Below are 14,725 nucleotides of genomic sequence, written 5' to 3' on the forward strand. Positions count from 1 at the left end.
TTTACAATCTATATACATGACTTAGATGAAGGGACCGAATGTATTGTTGAAAAACTTGCTGGTGAATAAAGGTAGGTAGGAATATAAATTGTGAGGAGAGCATAAAGAGTCTATAAAGGGATTTAGATAGGTGAAGTAGGTGGGCAAAAAATTGGCAGATGCAGTATAATGTGTGAAAATGTGAACTTGTCCACTTTGGCAGGAGGAATAGAGAAGCAATATAATATTTAAATGGAGAAAGATTGCAAAACTCTGTGGTGTAGAGGGATCTTGGTGCCCTGGTACATGAATCACAAAAAGTTAGTATGCAAGTACAACAAATGGTTAGGAAGGCAAATGGAATGTTGTTGTTTATTGCAAGAAGAATGGAATATAAAAGTAAGGAAGTTTTGCTACAATTTGAGTAGGGCAGTGGTGACACCACATCTGGAGTACTGTGCACAGTTTTGCTCTCCTTACTTGAGAAAAGATATAGTAACATTAGAAGCAGTTCAGAGAAGGTTCATTCAACTGATACCTGGGAAGGGGAGTGTTATCTTATGAGGAAGGGTTGGACAGGTTGGGCCTGTATCCATTGGAGTTTAGAAGAATGAGAGGTGATCTTATTGAAACATATAAGATCCTGAGCAGATTTTTAAAATATATTTTCGTTCACGGGATGTGGCCATTACTGGATAGGCCAGGATTTATTGCCCATCCCTAATTCCTCTTGAGAAGGTGTTGGATGCTGAAATAAAGAAAAAATGAAAATGGTACAAGAATGTCCAAATAGTGGGGAGTGAAAAGATATAGGAGAGCACCATTCAATTGTTAAATTCAAACGCTCAGTACTCCGAGACTGCGTGTTGCTGATGTTTACATGCTATTAATAATTCAATCCCTTATTTGTGACAGGTGGATTACAAAATGGACCGAGAATGTTTGAAAGGCTGCAAGATCTCAGTGCCTGTCCACGGAGACAAGAACATGATACTAGCTGTAGAAAATACAGACTTGGCCAGTGGGGTAAGTATTAACATCCATAATTTTGGCATTCGGTCCTATCGCTGTTGAAACCTGAGCACAATTCAGCCCATACTGCCCATGTCCTGTTGACTATCAGGCCATTATGTGAAGAGTCTGTGATTGTCTCAATTCAGTACCTAATGGATGTGAGTCCATAGCACAACATTACTATAACAACACAAATTAACATTTCACTCAGGGAGCTTGGTGTCAGGACTGGGAATAAAATTACACTTATGCATTAGAGATGACCTGCTGACATGCACAGCAAAGCACATTCGTGGAAGAGAGCAGAGATAGCTTGACTCTGAATCCAACTCATTATGCACTGACAGAGCAATGCCTGATCCTGATATCGACTACCAAAATTGGGAATGCTTTCCATCCTGCCCCTTTAAGAACCAAAAGAAATCATTACGAAGAAAAATCTTGGCGTTTTCATTGTATTTTATTCCTCACACATAAAGAACAGGACAAACAAGATCAAAATCAGCATCAACAATATACACTCTTCTTACCAAACTTAACTTATTATCCTTGCATTGGTTACAAAATTGGCCCATGTGGTTTGCAATTGCCTATCAAGAATTCAAGGCACCAGCAGGACTATATTTTGTGCTATATACCAGCCATACAATCCCCATCCACTCCACAATATGTAAACACCAAACGTAGAAGAGGCATCTTTTTTTAAGCCTTACAAACAGAGCAACATTTGCCAGGCTAGTATTCTTTTTGGGAAGAGTTACCATTCTAAGAGCAAAAGAATGTAAGACAGATCATAAGAAGGTGTCGACGATTTCAGTTTAGACACTGAACAGAGAAAATCTTCATAAACCCACTTATAAAGTTGTGCTAGGGGAATCCATACTCCATTAGTACTAAGTTTAATCAAGGGAAGGAAACATTTGTAGGGTTATGGGGAAAGAGGAGAGAAGTAGGACTCATTGGAAATCTGTTTCAGATTTAGCACAGGCACAAGGGGGCCCTTTGATTGCAAAATACTAATTGCTTTGTGCTATTCACAGATAAAATACAAACTGAAGCACGAGAAAGAAAGAGGCATCTACCAACCAGTTCCGGACACACCACAGATGCTGCACGCTAAATCTGTCTCTACCCTAATGTCTGAGGTACTGCGGTTATTTCCCTTCAAGTGTTCATATCTTATAAATGGTGCAGGACTTGAGAAATACACCTTGGTAAACCCACTTTTAATATACTAGTGAATTTACTGAGGCACTGCTGATGGTGGTTTGGAGGATGTGCAATTTTATGCATGCTATTTTATCTGGATACTAAAACACTGCCATTTGTAAATTGACATCTCCAATTTTAGGCCACAAAGTGCAATAGCTGTGCCTCTTGGGGTCAAGCAGATAAAATAGAATGTACACGCTTCAGGGGACAATTGACCTTTTCTCTTTCTATGCTAGTTTAAGGCCTCATGTTTATACCTGTATCATAGATGTACTTACTCCTTTGTGTCTGCTGTTGAAGAACAAGGATATGCTATGTACTGATTAAGCTGTGGCATAAGAAAACAAAACAATTATCCACAAGTGCGAAAAAGGCCTGAAGGGTTAAATTTCCTCCTGAAAATATCACCATGAATACAAAGTTAACAAACCATGCAGACCATACCTGGAATATTGTGTACAGTTTTGGTCTCCTTATCTAAGGAAGGATGTACTTGCCATAGAGGTTCACCAGACTAATCCCTGGAATGGCGGAATTGTCTAATGAGGAGAGATTGAGAAAACTGGGCCTGTATTTTCTACAGTTTCAAAGAATAAGAGGCGATCTCATTGAAACTTACAAAATTCTTACAGGGTGTGACCGGGTAGGTGTAGATTGGATGCTTCCCCTGACTGGTGAGTCTAGAACCAAGTGATAGAGTCTCAGAATAAGGGACAGGCTGTTTAAGACTGAGATGAGGAGGAATTTCTTCACTCAGAGAATGATGAACCTTCAGATTTCTCAACCCCAAAGGGCTGTGGAAGCTCAAACGTGAGCATGGTCAAGATACAAATGACATCAAGGGATTATGGGGATGGCACGGGAAAGTAGCATTAAGGTAGATGATCAGCCAAGATCTACTTCTTCTCTCAAAAAATTGGAAGCTGAGATTCCAACCCCGGTTTTTTTTTAAATGAGACTGGCAAACATGTAATTCAACTCTACTTCTGGTGATGGTTTGACACTGCCCAGGTTTTTCTCTTATGAGGAGCTCAGATAATATAAACTAATTGTATTGCAGTTATGAACACTTTCGAATATTCATAATTTTCACAAGCCATGATGTTGCTTTGCACCAATCAAGTAAAAGACATCATTGAACACGTATAATTGAACCTTCAGTCATGCAATACTTCGCCATAGTTTGACACAAGATGTTATATCAACACAGGGGTTAAAGGTGACATTTCCATCTTCTTTACCTAAGGGAGAAATTTGTATCGCCTACTTTTGGAGCTTTGCCTGACAAGAGCTCCCTTGAGCCTGATAATGTTGGAAGTGAAAGAACTCAGGATAGCTTTATGAACTCCTCCAGATGTATCTCCTTGAGATAATGGAGGGGAGTAAGGTGGAACAGCGCAATCTCATATTTTTGATTCGGAACCCAAATGGGGTGGATCCGAATTTCAGTCCAAATTCCAGTTTCCCTGATGATAAGTTTAGCCTCTTTGGTCCCCACAATTTTAGGGCCCATTGTCCGTTTTTTCTGCTAAAAGATCTGAAATTGGTAAATTCTGGTATTGCAAAGTAGTAAACACATTCCCATTTGAAAAAGCCACTACAACGCGTTTTTAATTATCTGTTAGAGGCTTTGGCATGATTATGCTCATTTTCTTCAAATGCAACTAATTTTTCAATAGTTTATGTTCCAACTGCTGCCAAGTTACACATTTGTTCCTTCCTTTCTCCGCTTTGCAGAAAAAATACAAAGAAGCTGTTAAGAAGGAGCTCCCGCAGGCTGCTTACATGAAACTGCCTGAGACCCGTGGGACTTCACATGTTAAAGAGGTGTCCAAGTTACTCAGCGGGGTGAGTGTTCAACATGTACTACATTCCACATGAAAAGATTGGATCATCAGCTGTCTCTCTATATGTGGTTATACAAAATTGCCTTGGGATGTCATTTTCTCTGAGTTTCTGTATCCTAGCTGAAATTAGGCAGATAGATCAGTTCGGGCCTACTTTCCCCACAACATCCCAACCAGAATTTTGTTCTTCTGCCGTGACCATCACTTTCTGGACTGTCCCATCCTCATCCGTCGCATGCAAATAGTGTATCTTCTTTCTTTCTCTGTTACTTCCACTTCCCAATGTTGCCACAAGAAAGTTGATGATGGGCCTCAGGAAATGGGGGTTGGCAGCCTGAGGTGCCCGCACGGCAGGCAAGTGCCATGTATTAATCTCCTCTCCCTCCATTCTGCCCCCAGTGAGGAGCCCAATCTCTGCCAAGGCCTGGGTCAGTGGGTCCTGGGTTCCCAACCTTTATTATCCCTCACTGCTTTCTGCAATGCTGCTGCACTCTCCCAGCTTTGGAGTTTCGTCCTTTGGCATGTGTATTTTCAGTTGGCAACTTATCCTCCGGGCTGCATCAATGCTTTGAGTCCAAACATTTTAATGACGAAGCAGAGCAGTGGCAGAGAAGGAATGAAAAGGAGACACCTCCTGTACTCTGGTCCCACCACTTTGTGGGACATTCTGCCCCATGTGCCCGAAGATCTGTGGGTCAAGAATCAGCCTCTTCAGTCATGTGAAGACCCAAGGCAGAAACTCGTGACCCTGAGTAGATCAAAGAAACAAAATGACAATGGCAACATATTTTCAGTTAATCAGTGATTCATAAAAAGGTATATAGGATGTTCAGCAGTTCATTTTTAAGAAATCTGTATTTATTTCTTTAATACCACGTACAAAATAATCACCAGCTATGATGATGGACAAAAGTTCCAACCCCTTCCCAGACCAGTGGCAGCCACCACTCTTAGGCTTGGAATGAACTTTTTAATAGCATTAGCTGGGCTAACTCAGTCTGGTTTTCAATCCCCTTTGAAGGATGCATACCTCCCTGCTTCTCACTCCCACTTGGTATAGCACAAGTAGAACTGAGAGCTTTAGAAGTGGAGGATCAGGATCCATATTTTGCCAAGGACGAGGTGCAGTAGGTTTGTATATGCTGTGCTGCACTACTTCAGCAATACTGTAACATGAAGAAGTGTCTTGACAATAGGCCAAACTGAATGACCTTCTTTACATTCCTAAATTTCTACTGCCTTCTTGCGCTTCTCGTGGAGTTTTTAAAAAAGTCAAAAGTAATAGAGATGCAGGGGGAATTATCTGATTGTTAATATGAATTTCTTTGATCACAGAAACTGTACAAGGAACAGTTTGAGAAAGATAAAGGCAAGTCCTCATATTCCATTATGATGGAACCCCCAGAAGTGAAACACGCCATGAATGTGGCCAAGTGTCAGAGTAACGTAAGCATATAAATAATTTTGCTTTTTTTGGTGGCATGCATTTTTAATCTTTCCATTGAAAGAAGAGTAAAGCAGAATTTTCCCTGCAGGCTTCCGGACCCTGATTTAATGGTCAAATAAGGGTCAAAACCCTACAGTGTGGGGTGAACAACACAGCTCTCATTTTCTACAAATTTGTCAATTAATGGTCATCAGGTGTAGCTTAGAAAAAAACCATTAGCCATCTGTTCCTGCAATTTCAATAGATTGCATTGTTATCATTTCCCAAAGATTGTTATTACAGCTTAGCCCATTATGAATGTTTGGCTGAGTTTCAAAAGCTCAAAATCACTTAGCTCAGTGGGGTAGAGGGGTGGCTGAGTTCATGTTTTGGTTGACTGTTTCAAGAGACTATTAAAGGATTAGCTGTCTCTGATGTGGTTAGTGAATAGAAGTTTGTTTTTACAACAGATTGATCATTGAGAGGACTTAACATTTTTAATGGGTTTCTTGAATGAGAGCTTCTTTCAATAGTGTGTAGGAGTGAGAACCCTTTTAGATCATTAGAAGTTTATTCTTTCTTCATCTCCACATGGCTCCTGTGATCTGCCCATGAGTGGCTGTATGACATATGAGGGAGCATGAGGGTTGGTACAGAAGTGAAGGCTAGAGGGCTGAGCACTTTCATACAATTGGGCTGAACCAAGGCAGGTTCTAACTAGCCCGCCTCAGCTCTTGTCCATCTCCTCCAAACTTGCTCCAGAGGTGGCGGGTCCAACTTCATCCCGCTCCCTGCTTCCCCGGAATGAAAACATGTTTGGCAGGGGCTCTTGTAAAAAGGAGATGGATCTGCCAAGTCAGGAAGTTTCCTGACTCAAACTTCCCACCTTGCAAATCTGGCCTGTCCTCTCTCCAATTCTTTTAACTTTAAAATAAAAACCCCCTCAGCAGCTGAGCCACTTTGTGGAGAAGGGCAATGCTGCACAGGGCAGCTTGTTACTGCAGTTGTGGCCAAACACTGGAGACAGTGGGGGGGGTGTGGGGGGTGGTTGGAGGCGGGGGGGGGGGGGGGGGGGGGGGGGGGGGGTGGCGAGGGGGGGGGGGGGGGGTGGTGTTTAATGCCTCCAAGGTTGCTTGGAATGCTACCTCCCTGGTCTGCTGCCAGGAGGCTACTACCAGGGAGCTAGGCTGTGCACGGACTCCTCCAGGGGCCTGTAAACTGACTGGAAAATTCCATTCAGCCGCTCACGATAGGCCTTAAAAAGTCTTTAACCACTGTTAATTGTCTACCTGCCACTTCAGGGCAGCGCCCCCGAGAATAGAATCCAAACTGGTTGGTGAAGTCAAAACCAAGACACAGAGCTTTTCTTTAGTGAGAGGGTTTATTGAATTTGTTCAGCCTCATAGCTCTACTCTTACACACCTGGTGTGCCAACTGTCCCCTATTTATACTCTTTTTAAACCCAAAATAAACTAATTGACACATTAAATGGATTGACAGCCCTTTAAAGGGCCCCATAACATAAAAGAAAGCTTTAAAGGAATTTTAAATTAGATTAAAATGTAATTCCCAGGGCTGATGACGCACTCCAGACCCTTCAGTGCCCACTGGTCATGGAAGGCCTCCATGTCCCCTATTTATAAGGAAATCTGTAACTGACTTTGTAAGCAAATATCAACGATAACCCTATTTATATGTGCTCAAGGTACTTAATTAAGCAATGGCCTTCACCTGTGTATCTTAACAATGTAATTAACGTACTATAAACAAACCCCCCCTCCCCCCCCACTCCATCCCACGCTCAGGGAAGTAGCCCAGGAGCAGAATGATACCAGAAAACTGACATGCCTGCCAGTAGCATGAAATTCTGTGCACCCCGCCCTTCCCACCCCACTGTGTTTGAATCTATCAGGGCTTAAAAATTCACCTGAAGTTACAGGAGAAATGAAGGGGAGTGATGAGATATTTATATCAGGTTATATAAAAACATGCGCTAGGGACAGAACTAGTTAATAATCAGATGTAGGTTATTGCCAGCTCAATATTTTAAATACACCTACCCGTGTGTCGCTGGGTGGTCTCCTGCTTCCTCCTGACCCCCCCACCCAGAATTGGTAGGCTTGGGCCAGCATGAAATAAAAGAGCGTTGGCTATTAAAACCCTCTGAGCCTCATTGCTGCGGGTGGGTGGGAAGTTAATTCACCAGTGTGGTTTCCCAGCAGAAAATCTGATCCACAGCGCAGAATCGGATCAGATAACGATGAGAAACTGGTCAGGCTGTGCCCTTGCAATTGATTCAATTCATGCCTTATGGTCATTCTCAAGTGCCCAAACTAATCTTTATCACTGGGTTTTTGCTCAGCCAGTCTGGTGTCTCCCTCCACCACTCAATGTCTCTTCCCTTATCTATTTCAATATGTTTTTCCTCCCCCCACACTCTGCAAAGTGCTTGAAACATTTTTTACATTAAAGGTGCTATATAATTCCAAACAATTGATTCATGTTGCTCTCTGTATCTATACGGGCAACAGAAGTTTTAGAATATAGGGAATGAGCAGTATTTTGGAACATAATTATCAAATAGCATTAACTAGTTAAACAGTCTGGCAGTGACAATAAAATGTTCTCCGTCCCTCAGGTTGAATACAAGAAAGACGCTAAAACCAAACTAGCATACACAACAGTGACAGATCGGCCAGATATCCTTAAGGCTACTGAAGCTACCAAGTTAATAAGTGATGTGAGTATGTTTTGTAATTTTAATCAATATGCTACAAGCTATAATCCAGGTTTAAGTGCAGCCCATCAGATGAGTTCTGTCTGTTCCTTCAGATCGGCTACAGAACCAAGGCGCGTGAGGAGGCTAGTCGTGGTATAATCAGCCTTGGACGCCCAGACATTGAACTTGCCAAAGAGGTTTCCAAACTTACAAGCCAGGTAAAAAAAAAAAGAGAACACAAACAAGAAGCTGAAGCAGATACCTCAATAGCCTCACAGCAGGCTTGTGAGATTGCTTGGGTCTCCAGACTGTCAAACCGTGTTAGCCATACTGACTCATATTGTAGCAAGTATGTTAAACTATATTATGCTGTGTTAGAGTGTATCCAAAATTACATGTCATTGTGTGACAAACTACAAGAAGAATAAAAGCAACCCAGTAAAATTGAGAGAAAACAGTTTAGCTGACTGATCAGGGAAAGTCTTACTAGTTATGCAAGTTACCGACTCTTCTAGAAGTCATTGTTTTTGCTCCCTGTCTGTCAATTGTAGTCTTAAATCAATAACTACTTTCTCTTATCCATTCTTGCACTATGATTTCTATTGCCTTTCTGCTGTGCTGCTAATATTTATTTTTGCAGGACATTTGTAGTCATTCCACGTATTTTTCTTCCAGGGGTTAATTTTGATGCTGTGAGTAGCTGGGAGACTGTTACTCTCAATCTGACATGCTTCTTGACAGCAGTGAACACAGTCAACTCAATGAACACCTGGGTCTAGTTTCTCTGGAAAAGAGGAGGCTGACAGATGGCCTAATAGAGGTCTTCAAAATTCTGAAAGGTTTTGATAGAGTGTTTCCAATTGAGGGGAAAAGCAAAGGTGCAGGCCACTACTCTAAGATCACCAAGAAATCAAACAGGGAATTCAGAAGAGAATGGTGAGAATGTGGAACTTGCTACCACAGAGAGTAACTGAGGTGAATAGTATAGATGTAATTAAAGGGAGCTAGATAAGCATATGAAAGAGAAGGAAATAGAGATTAATGTTGAGGGAAACACATGGGGAAGGATGGAAGAAAGCTAGTGGAGCATAAATGCCGGCATAGACAGATTGCGCTGAATGGGCTTCTTTTGTGCTGTATAATTTGTGTAATTCTGTGCACTGTGACTGCAAATGATAGGACCAATTGCATGGGCTTAAAGATTAGGTCAAGTAATCAATCAATATCAGTACAGACGTGCCAAGAGAATTATTCCTTTGTGTGGTAGAGAGACCAGTGATAGGGAACAGCATAGTGATAGCTTGGACTAACTGGGAGTAATTTAAAGCCCCCCCACTGCCTCCCACCAAAATGTGTGGGTTTTGGTTGGGCGAGAAGCTAAACAGTGAAAAAATCTGAAACAGGACCCCAATTTGTCTCGAACTCACCCACTTACAGTTTTAACGAATCCAAGGGTCATTCATTGAACCTTTTTAAGGAGGCTGTGTGTCTTCATTTTATCAGTGCTTCTAATTTTAAGCCATTCTAGTCAGGTTTCCAGGGCTTCAGGAGACCCAGCAGGTAAAAAGAGGTGAGAAGGGTTGAGTGAGTGCCTTTATAGAACTGCTTGTGGGCCAGGAAGAATAGGATTGACCTGCCCAAACACTATCTTCCCTCACCATGATTTACCCCTGACCACATTCTAACCCCTGACTGCCATCTCCCCACCTCCCCTGAGATCTCCATCCCTACGGTCCTCATCACCACGACTATAGCCATCTCCTATGCCTCCCTACATGCCATTTCCTTGACAGGTCCTCATGCTGCAAGTTTTTCTTCCTGACAGGCAGACTGGCGGACTGTCAGGCAAGAAACCTGGAACATAAAGCTGCATTACATTTGGGAATCCAAATGACTCTTCCCCTTCCTGCACCGAACACTCAGCCCTGTGTATATCAGAGCCATTGCCTCCACTGTAAGCTGTACTGCATGTAGGATTTTGCTATTCACATGGCTGAAGCCTTGTTCTCAGGGCCTGTTTGCTCTGACATTAAGCAGTGGGTCCCAGGCTGGATTTTTAAAATGTAGTGGATAAGAACAAGTATTGCTTACTGCAAGGCAGACTTTCACTTGCTGAGGATGGAGATGGTCAATGACTGCTACAGTTCAGAAAAACCCACCTGCCTTGAGAGTGTCCCCTTCGTAAGTTCTTCATTAAGTAGCTAGTCCTCTCAAGCACATAAACTTTCACTTCAGCTGCTCACTGAAGCTTAATGTGCTGACTAGTTTTTTATTATTTACCTGCTGTTACTTACTGACTACAGGCACAGAGCAATTGGGGTGATTTTAAAGAAAGTGTTAGATGCCCAGAGGTTGAAATGCCTTTGTACTTTAAAAAGAATTTGTATCAATCAATTTGTGTGCCTTTTTAGTATTGTATGGAGATCTTGTGGCATCTTAACTCTGAGCCAGAAGCTGCAGGTTCAAGTCCCACTCAGGACTTGATGGCAAAGGAAGGTGCATTCATAATGCCGCCAAACAGGTTGAGTATCAACTTGTAAATCCTTCCAACATACGCCAATGACAGGCAATAAGATCGGGAGAGATTCCTGGTCAGCCGTGTAATGGAAAGAGGTTGGGAGCGGAGGTCAGTCGGAGGTTTGGGGGGTTATGGGTGAGGCGGGGGGGTTAGAAGGTGGTCAGAGGTCGGTGGGGGGGTGGTGCGGGGGGGTCTTGGGGTGGGGAGTTCCAAGGTTGGGGTGGTAGTCAAAATTTCCATTATATTGAATACAAAAGTGCCCCTGGGCTACATTAGTTGTTTTTTTCAGTCTGCATTAGTCAATTTCAACCAATTTAATTTTAGGAACTTTCTCTTGGCAAATTAGGAAAGGTACATACATAGCGATGGCCTCACAATTGAGGCTGTTCTATTATTAGTGCTTTCATTATAAGCGATTTTTCCAGTGGTAGAACTGAGCTCCTAACCCATATCTGCTGCTGTTGTCTGTCTATTAATCTGTTTGTTCCAAGCTCTTCTATCTCATGCTTGCAATTACATCCGGGCTACCCATTAATTCCTACTGACTGCTGCTCTGATCATACTATCTTGGTACGCTTCATAGGTGGAATACACCAAACAGAAACTCAGAGGTCATGGAGCTGCTTCATATGACACTCCTACGATGAGGCTCGCAAAGAAAGCAAACATCCTCTCAAGCAACGTAAGACAAACTTAAGTACCAAGAGCCCCTGTACGGTGTACCTGCATTTTATTTTGTTCCCTTGCCATTTATACAAAATGATCATTTTTTGGGGTTGCCTTTCCAATGTACATGGAACTCTAACGCCAATTATACTCACACAATGAAAGCAACTCGATTGAATACTAAGTTACTAAGTGGCAATAAATGGGAACGAACAAGAATAAACCCAGACTGAGCCATCGTCCATGTTTGGTTTTGCATTCATGTTTTTTGAGCACAATTTTCCCAGTATGATTCCCCACTTGCAACTCCGATGTCCATTTTCCCCAGTGTCCCAACAAAGGGAAAACAGAGGCCCTATTCAACATTTTTCTTGTTTGAGCACTGGGCTACAAATATATGTCTCACTATCGTCTCCACTGAATTATCTACCGCACAAGAACCTTTTCCTCTTTCTTCAAGAACTGTCAAAGCATCAGAGCCCTCTTGAGCCCCAAAGCTGTCAGTCATATTAATCCATTTCTCATCACTTCCTCAGCTTCCTTCCTTTTAACATTTTGTCTTGCTTCTCCTCATGATGTACTTGAAAAATATGTTTTTTTTTAAAGCTCTGTGCTGCATTCAGAAAGATTCTGTACATGCATTGGAACTCAGATGCTGTAACTGTAACTCTGATTTTTTGTTTTTTAATTTTGACTTTGTTCATTTTCTGATCCAGTGAGACATACCTTGGTATGGACTGAGAGAAGAATGTTCCCACCCAGAACCACTCGTATTTTTCACATGTGGAAATAAAATCTTTTGCTTGTTTTTTTTCCCTCTTGAAATTTTACATCCATTTTTGTAGGAATCGAGGATTTTCTAATGGTAAACTTTAACGCCTGTGTTCTAGGCTTTGTACCTGCAGTCGGGAATGGACAATCCAACAGCCTCGCTTCTCGATATTTAATCTGCGCACTCATTAAGATTTAGAAAATAGAGTTAAATATCAACAAATTGACATTGTCTCAGCATTAGTAATTCAGGACCATGAAAAACTGTCATTCAAGAAGCAGTGATATTTAAAAATGCGCCAAGTTGCTTCCTGGAGTCTGGTAACTGGAACAACTCTACTGGGTGCTGAATTTTCATGGAATTACCAGGTTTTTTTGATTGTCCATTTATAACACAACCTTTTTTACTTCACGCCCATTGTCATTCCTGTTAAACACTTCTTCCCCTACCTATATCCACATTCATTTGTCCCTTTGTGTTGTGTATTATCAGGTATCCGTATTGCCGTATCGTTGTCATTATTGTATTTTAATGTCATCAGTATACTCCTCTCACTCTTCTGATCTGCGTCCTTAATCCAAAAAAGTTCAACGGGTTTGATTTCTGATCCTTTTATTGTATTAAATTAAAGAGGCTGTCATTTCTATGTTGGGATCATATAGTAACATTGATTTTAATTCATGTGTAGATTAAGTACAAGGAGAAGTTCGATAAGGAGTTTAAAGGGATAAGGCCGAAGTTTGATTTGAAGGAGAGCTCAGGGTACAAGACAATGAAGGATGCGAACATTCTTGCTAGTGAAGTGAGTATCGAGACACTTCCAACTATAATGACTAAACTGTTTTCCAGACTGGTTGAAGATGCGAATACATTTATCAAGAAAAAAAATTGTTAGTTCATAGAAATAATTAGATAAGCACCCATTAGCTGTGAGTTTAGGAAGTTAAAAGGGCATTTAATTCCATTCACATAGATACATGTTGATTTTTGATAAAGATACACAGTCTGAAAAGCCACCTATTGGGAGACCTGAGAACACTCACAAGATGGTGGAGATCTGGTTATGTTGGTCTTCCTAGTCTCTGGGAGTTTCTGACATGCTCCATAAAGCACAGAACATCCACTCAAGCCAGATGTGATGTAGAACTCCCCTACACCAGAAATTCCTACTTCCCTGACTGATTTGGGACTCGGCGTATTTCAGGAGGATGGAATGCCACCTGAGGTTGAGATAAATTAGCCTCCAGGGAAATGGCCTGGAGCCCTAAAGAAGGCTGCACCAATTGCCAGCCTTAAATGGGGAATGGGTGAGGAGTGAGCTGAGGAGAACATGGCTATGGAGGGGCCTCAGCAATCCCCAATGCCAGATGGGCAGTGGACTTTCCCAGCACATGAACAGGCAGCTGCTAAATTAGCACCCATAGTTACATTCTCACATGCCCCCTTCACCCTTCCGACTCCAACAGGGTCATTGCTGGAGATTAACAGTGGGATTACATCCCTCAGACTTTCCAGGATAGAATATGGACAAACATTATTTTGAAGATCTAGGGCCAGATTTTCATGCTGTGCTGTGGAGAACAGGAGAAATTTCAACCAAATGTCATCTGTGTCACCCTGCAAGCTGCATGTCTATCCTGCAGCTAAAATACTTCCATATTGGTCCAGGGAATAACAGTGTCATTCTTCTGCCTCATGTTCCAGGTTATATACAAGCAGGACCTGAAGAAGATGCACAAACCTGTAACAGATATGTCTGAATCCTTACAAATGCAGCATAACCTCTCCACTAGCAAGCTGTCAAGTCAAGTAAGCAGTTGAGCTAACAAATCCATGTGTATGTTCATAACCCTTCCTGTCTTGCAATAATCTGAATGTCTGAAGCCTTAACAATTTTCCTCTTCTCATCACTGACGGATATCCCTGGTAGTGACCTACTTATCTCTTACCCATGGTTGCTCTCATCAGCCACAAATAACCATTTTACATTTTGAACATTATGCCTCACAATTTTTTTTCTGTTTAAAAACTTTTGTATTATTATGAAATACTAATTAGCCACTTCACTGGAAAATCACTAGCTATCTTTGTGCCTTGAAAATATCTTTTTGAACACTAACAAATGACCATTAAAAAAAAAAATACAATTTCATTATTCTCACCACTTGCTCAGGTAGTGAATGAAATTTTCTTTTGGGTGCGTGAGCATTAACATTTTTAGATGATTGGATATCCGTGCTTTAGTAATGGAAAGCGCAGCGTTGACTATAAGCCAAAATGGCACTATGCCTGTTGGTGGGCCAACCATTAACAAACCAGAGTTTCCAATGAATCAGGCGCTAAAGCGATGCTCAAGATTTAACAGGTTATGTGGAGTTTTCATTACCCATTACATACCCGGGGTGATGATGCAGTAATAAAACAGCGTTTGAGGGGGAAAATAAATCAACATTAATACCTCACAGTTCTCAATATCAGTTTTTATGCAGAGTGATTCTGAACAACAACATAAACTTGCATTTATATAGAGCCTTTAACATGGTAAAAACACCCCAAGGTGCTTCACAGGACC

General features: G+C 41.7%; 1 protein-coding gene across 42 annotated transcripts in view; it reads left to right on the top strand.

Annotated features, from left to right (window-relative positions):
* The window catches only part of neb (nebulin), a 284,616-nt gene that overhangs the window by 218,487 nt on the left and 51,404 nt on the right, over positions 1 to 14,725 (top strand). For 38 of the 42 annotated variants that reach the window (XM_041201321.1, XM_041201334.1, XM_041201338.1 and 35 more), the window contains 9 exons: positions 895 to 1,005; positions 2,034 to 2,138; positions 3,943 to 4,053; positions 5,388 to 5,498; positions 8,117 to 8,218; positions 8,311 to 8,415; positions 11,299 to 11,397; positions 12,842 to 12,955; positions 13,858 to 13,962. In XM_041201321.1, the coding sequence (XP_041057255.1) occupies positions 895 to 1,005; positions 2,034 to 2,138; positions 3,943 to 4,053; positions 5,388 to 5,498; positions 8,117 to 8,218; positions 8,311 to 8,415; positions 11,299 to 11,397; positions 12,842 to 12,955; positions 13,858 to 13,962 (963 nt within the window). The remainder of the gene's footprint in view (positions 1 to 894; positions 1,006 to 2,033; positions 2,139 to 3,942; positions 4,054 to 5,387; positions 5,499 to 8,116; positions 8,219 to 8,310; positions 8,416 to 11,298; positions 11,398 to 12,841; positions 12,956 to 13,857; positions 13,963 to 14,725) is intronic. The other 4 variants (XM_041201335.1, XM_041201354.1, XM_041201366.1 and 1 more) reach the window with 1 other exon arrangement.

Source organism: Carcharodon carcharias, chromosome 12 (genome assembly GCF_017639515.1).
Source record: "Carcharodon carcharias isolate sCarCar2 chromosome 12, sCarCar2.pri, whole genome shotgun sequence".
In the NCBI taxonomy this organism is placed as follows: domain Eukaryota; kingdom Metazoa; phylum Chordata; class Chondrichthyes; order Lamniformes; family Lamnidae; genus Carcharodon; species Carcharodon carcharias.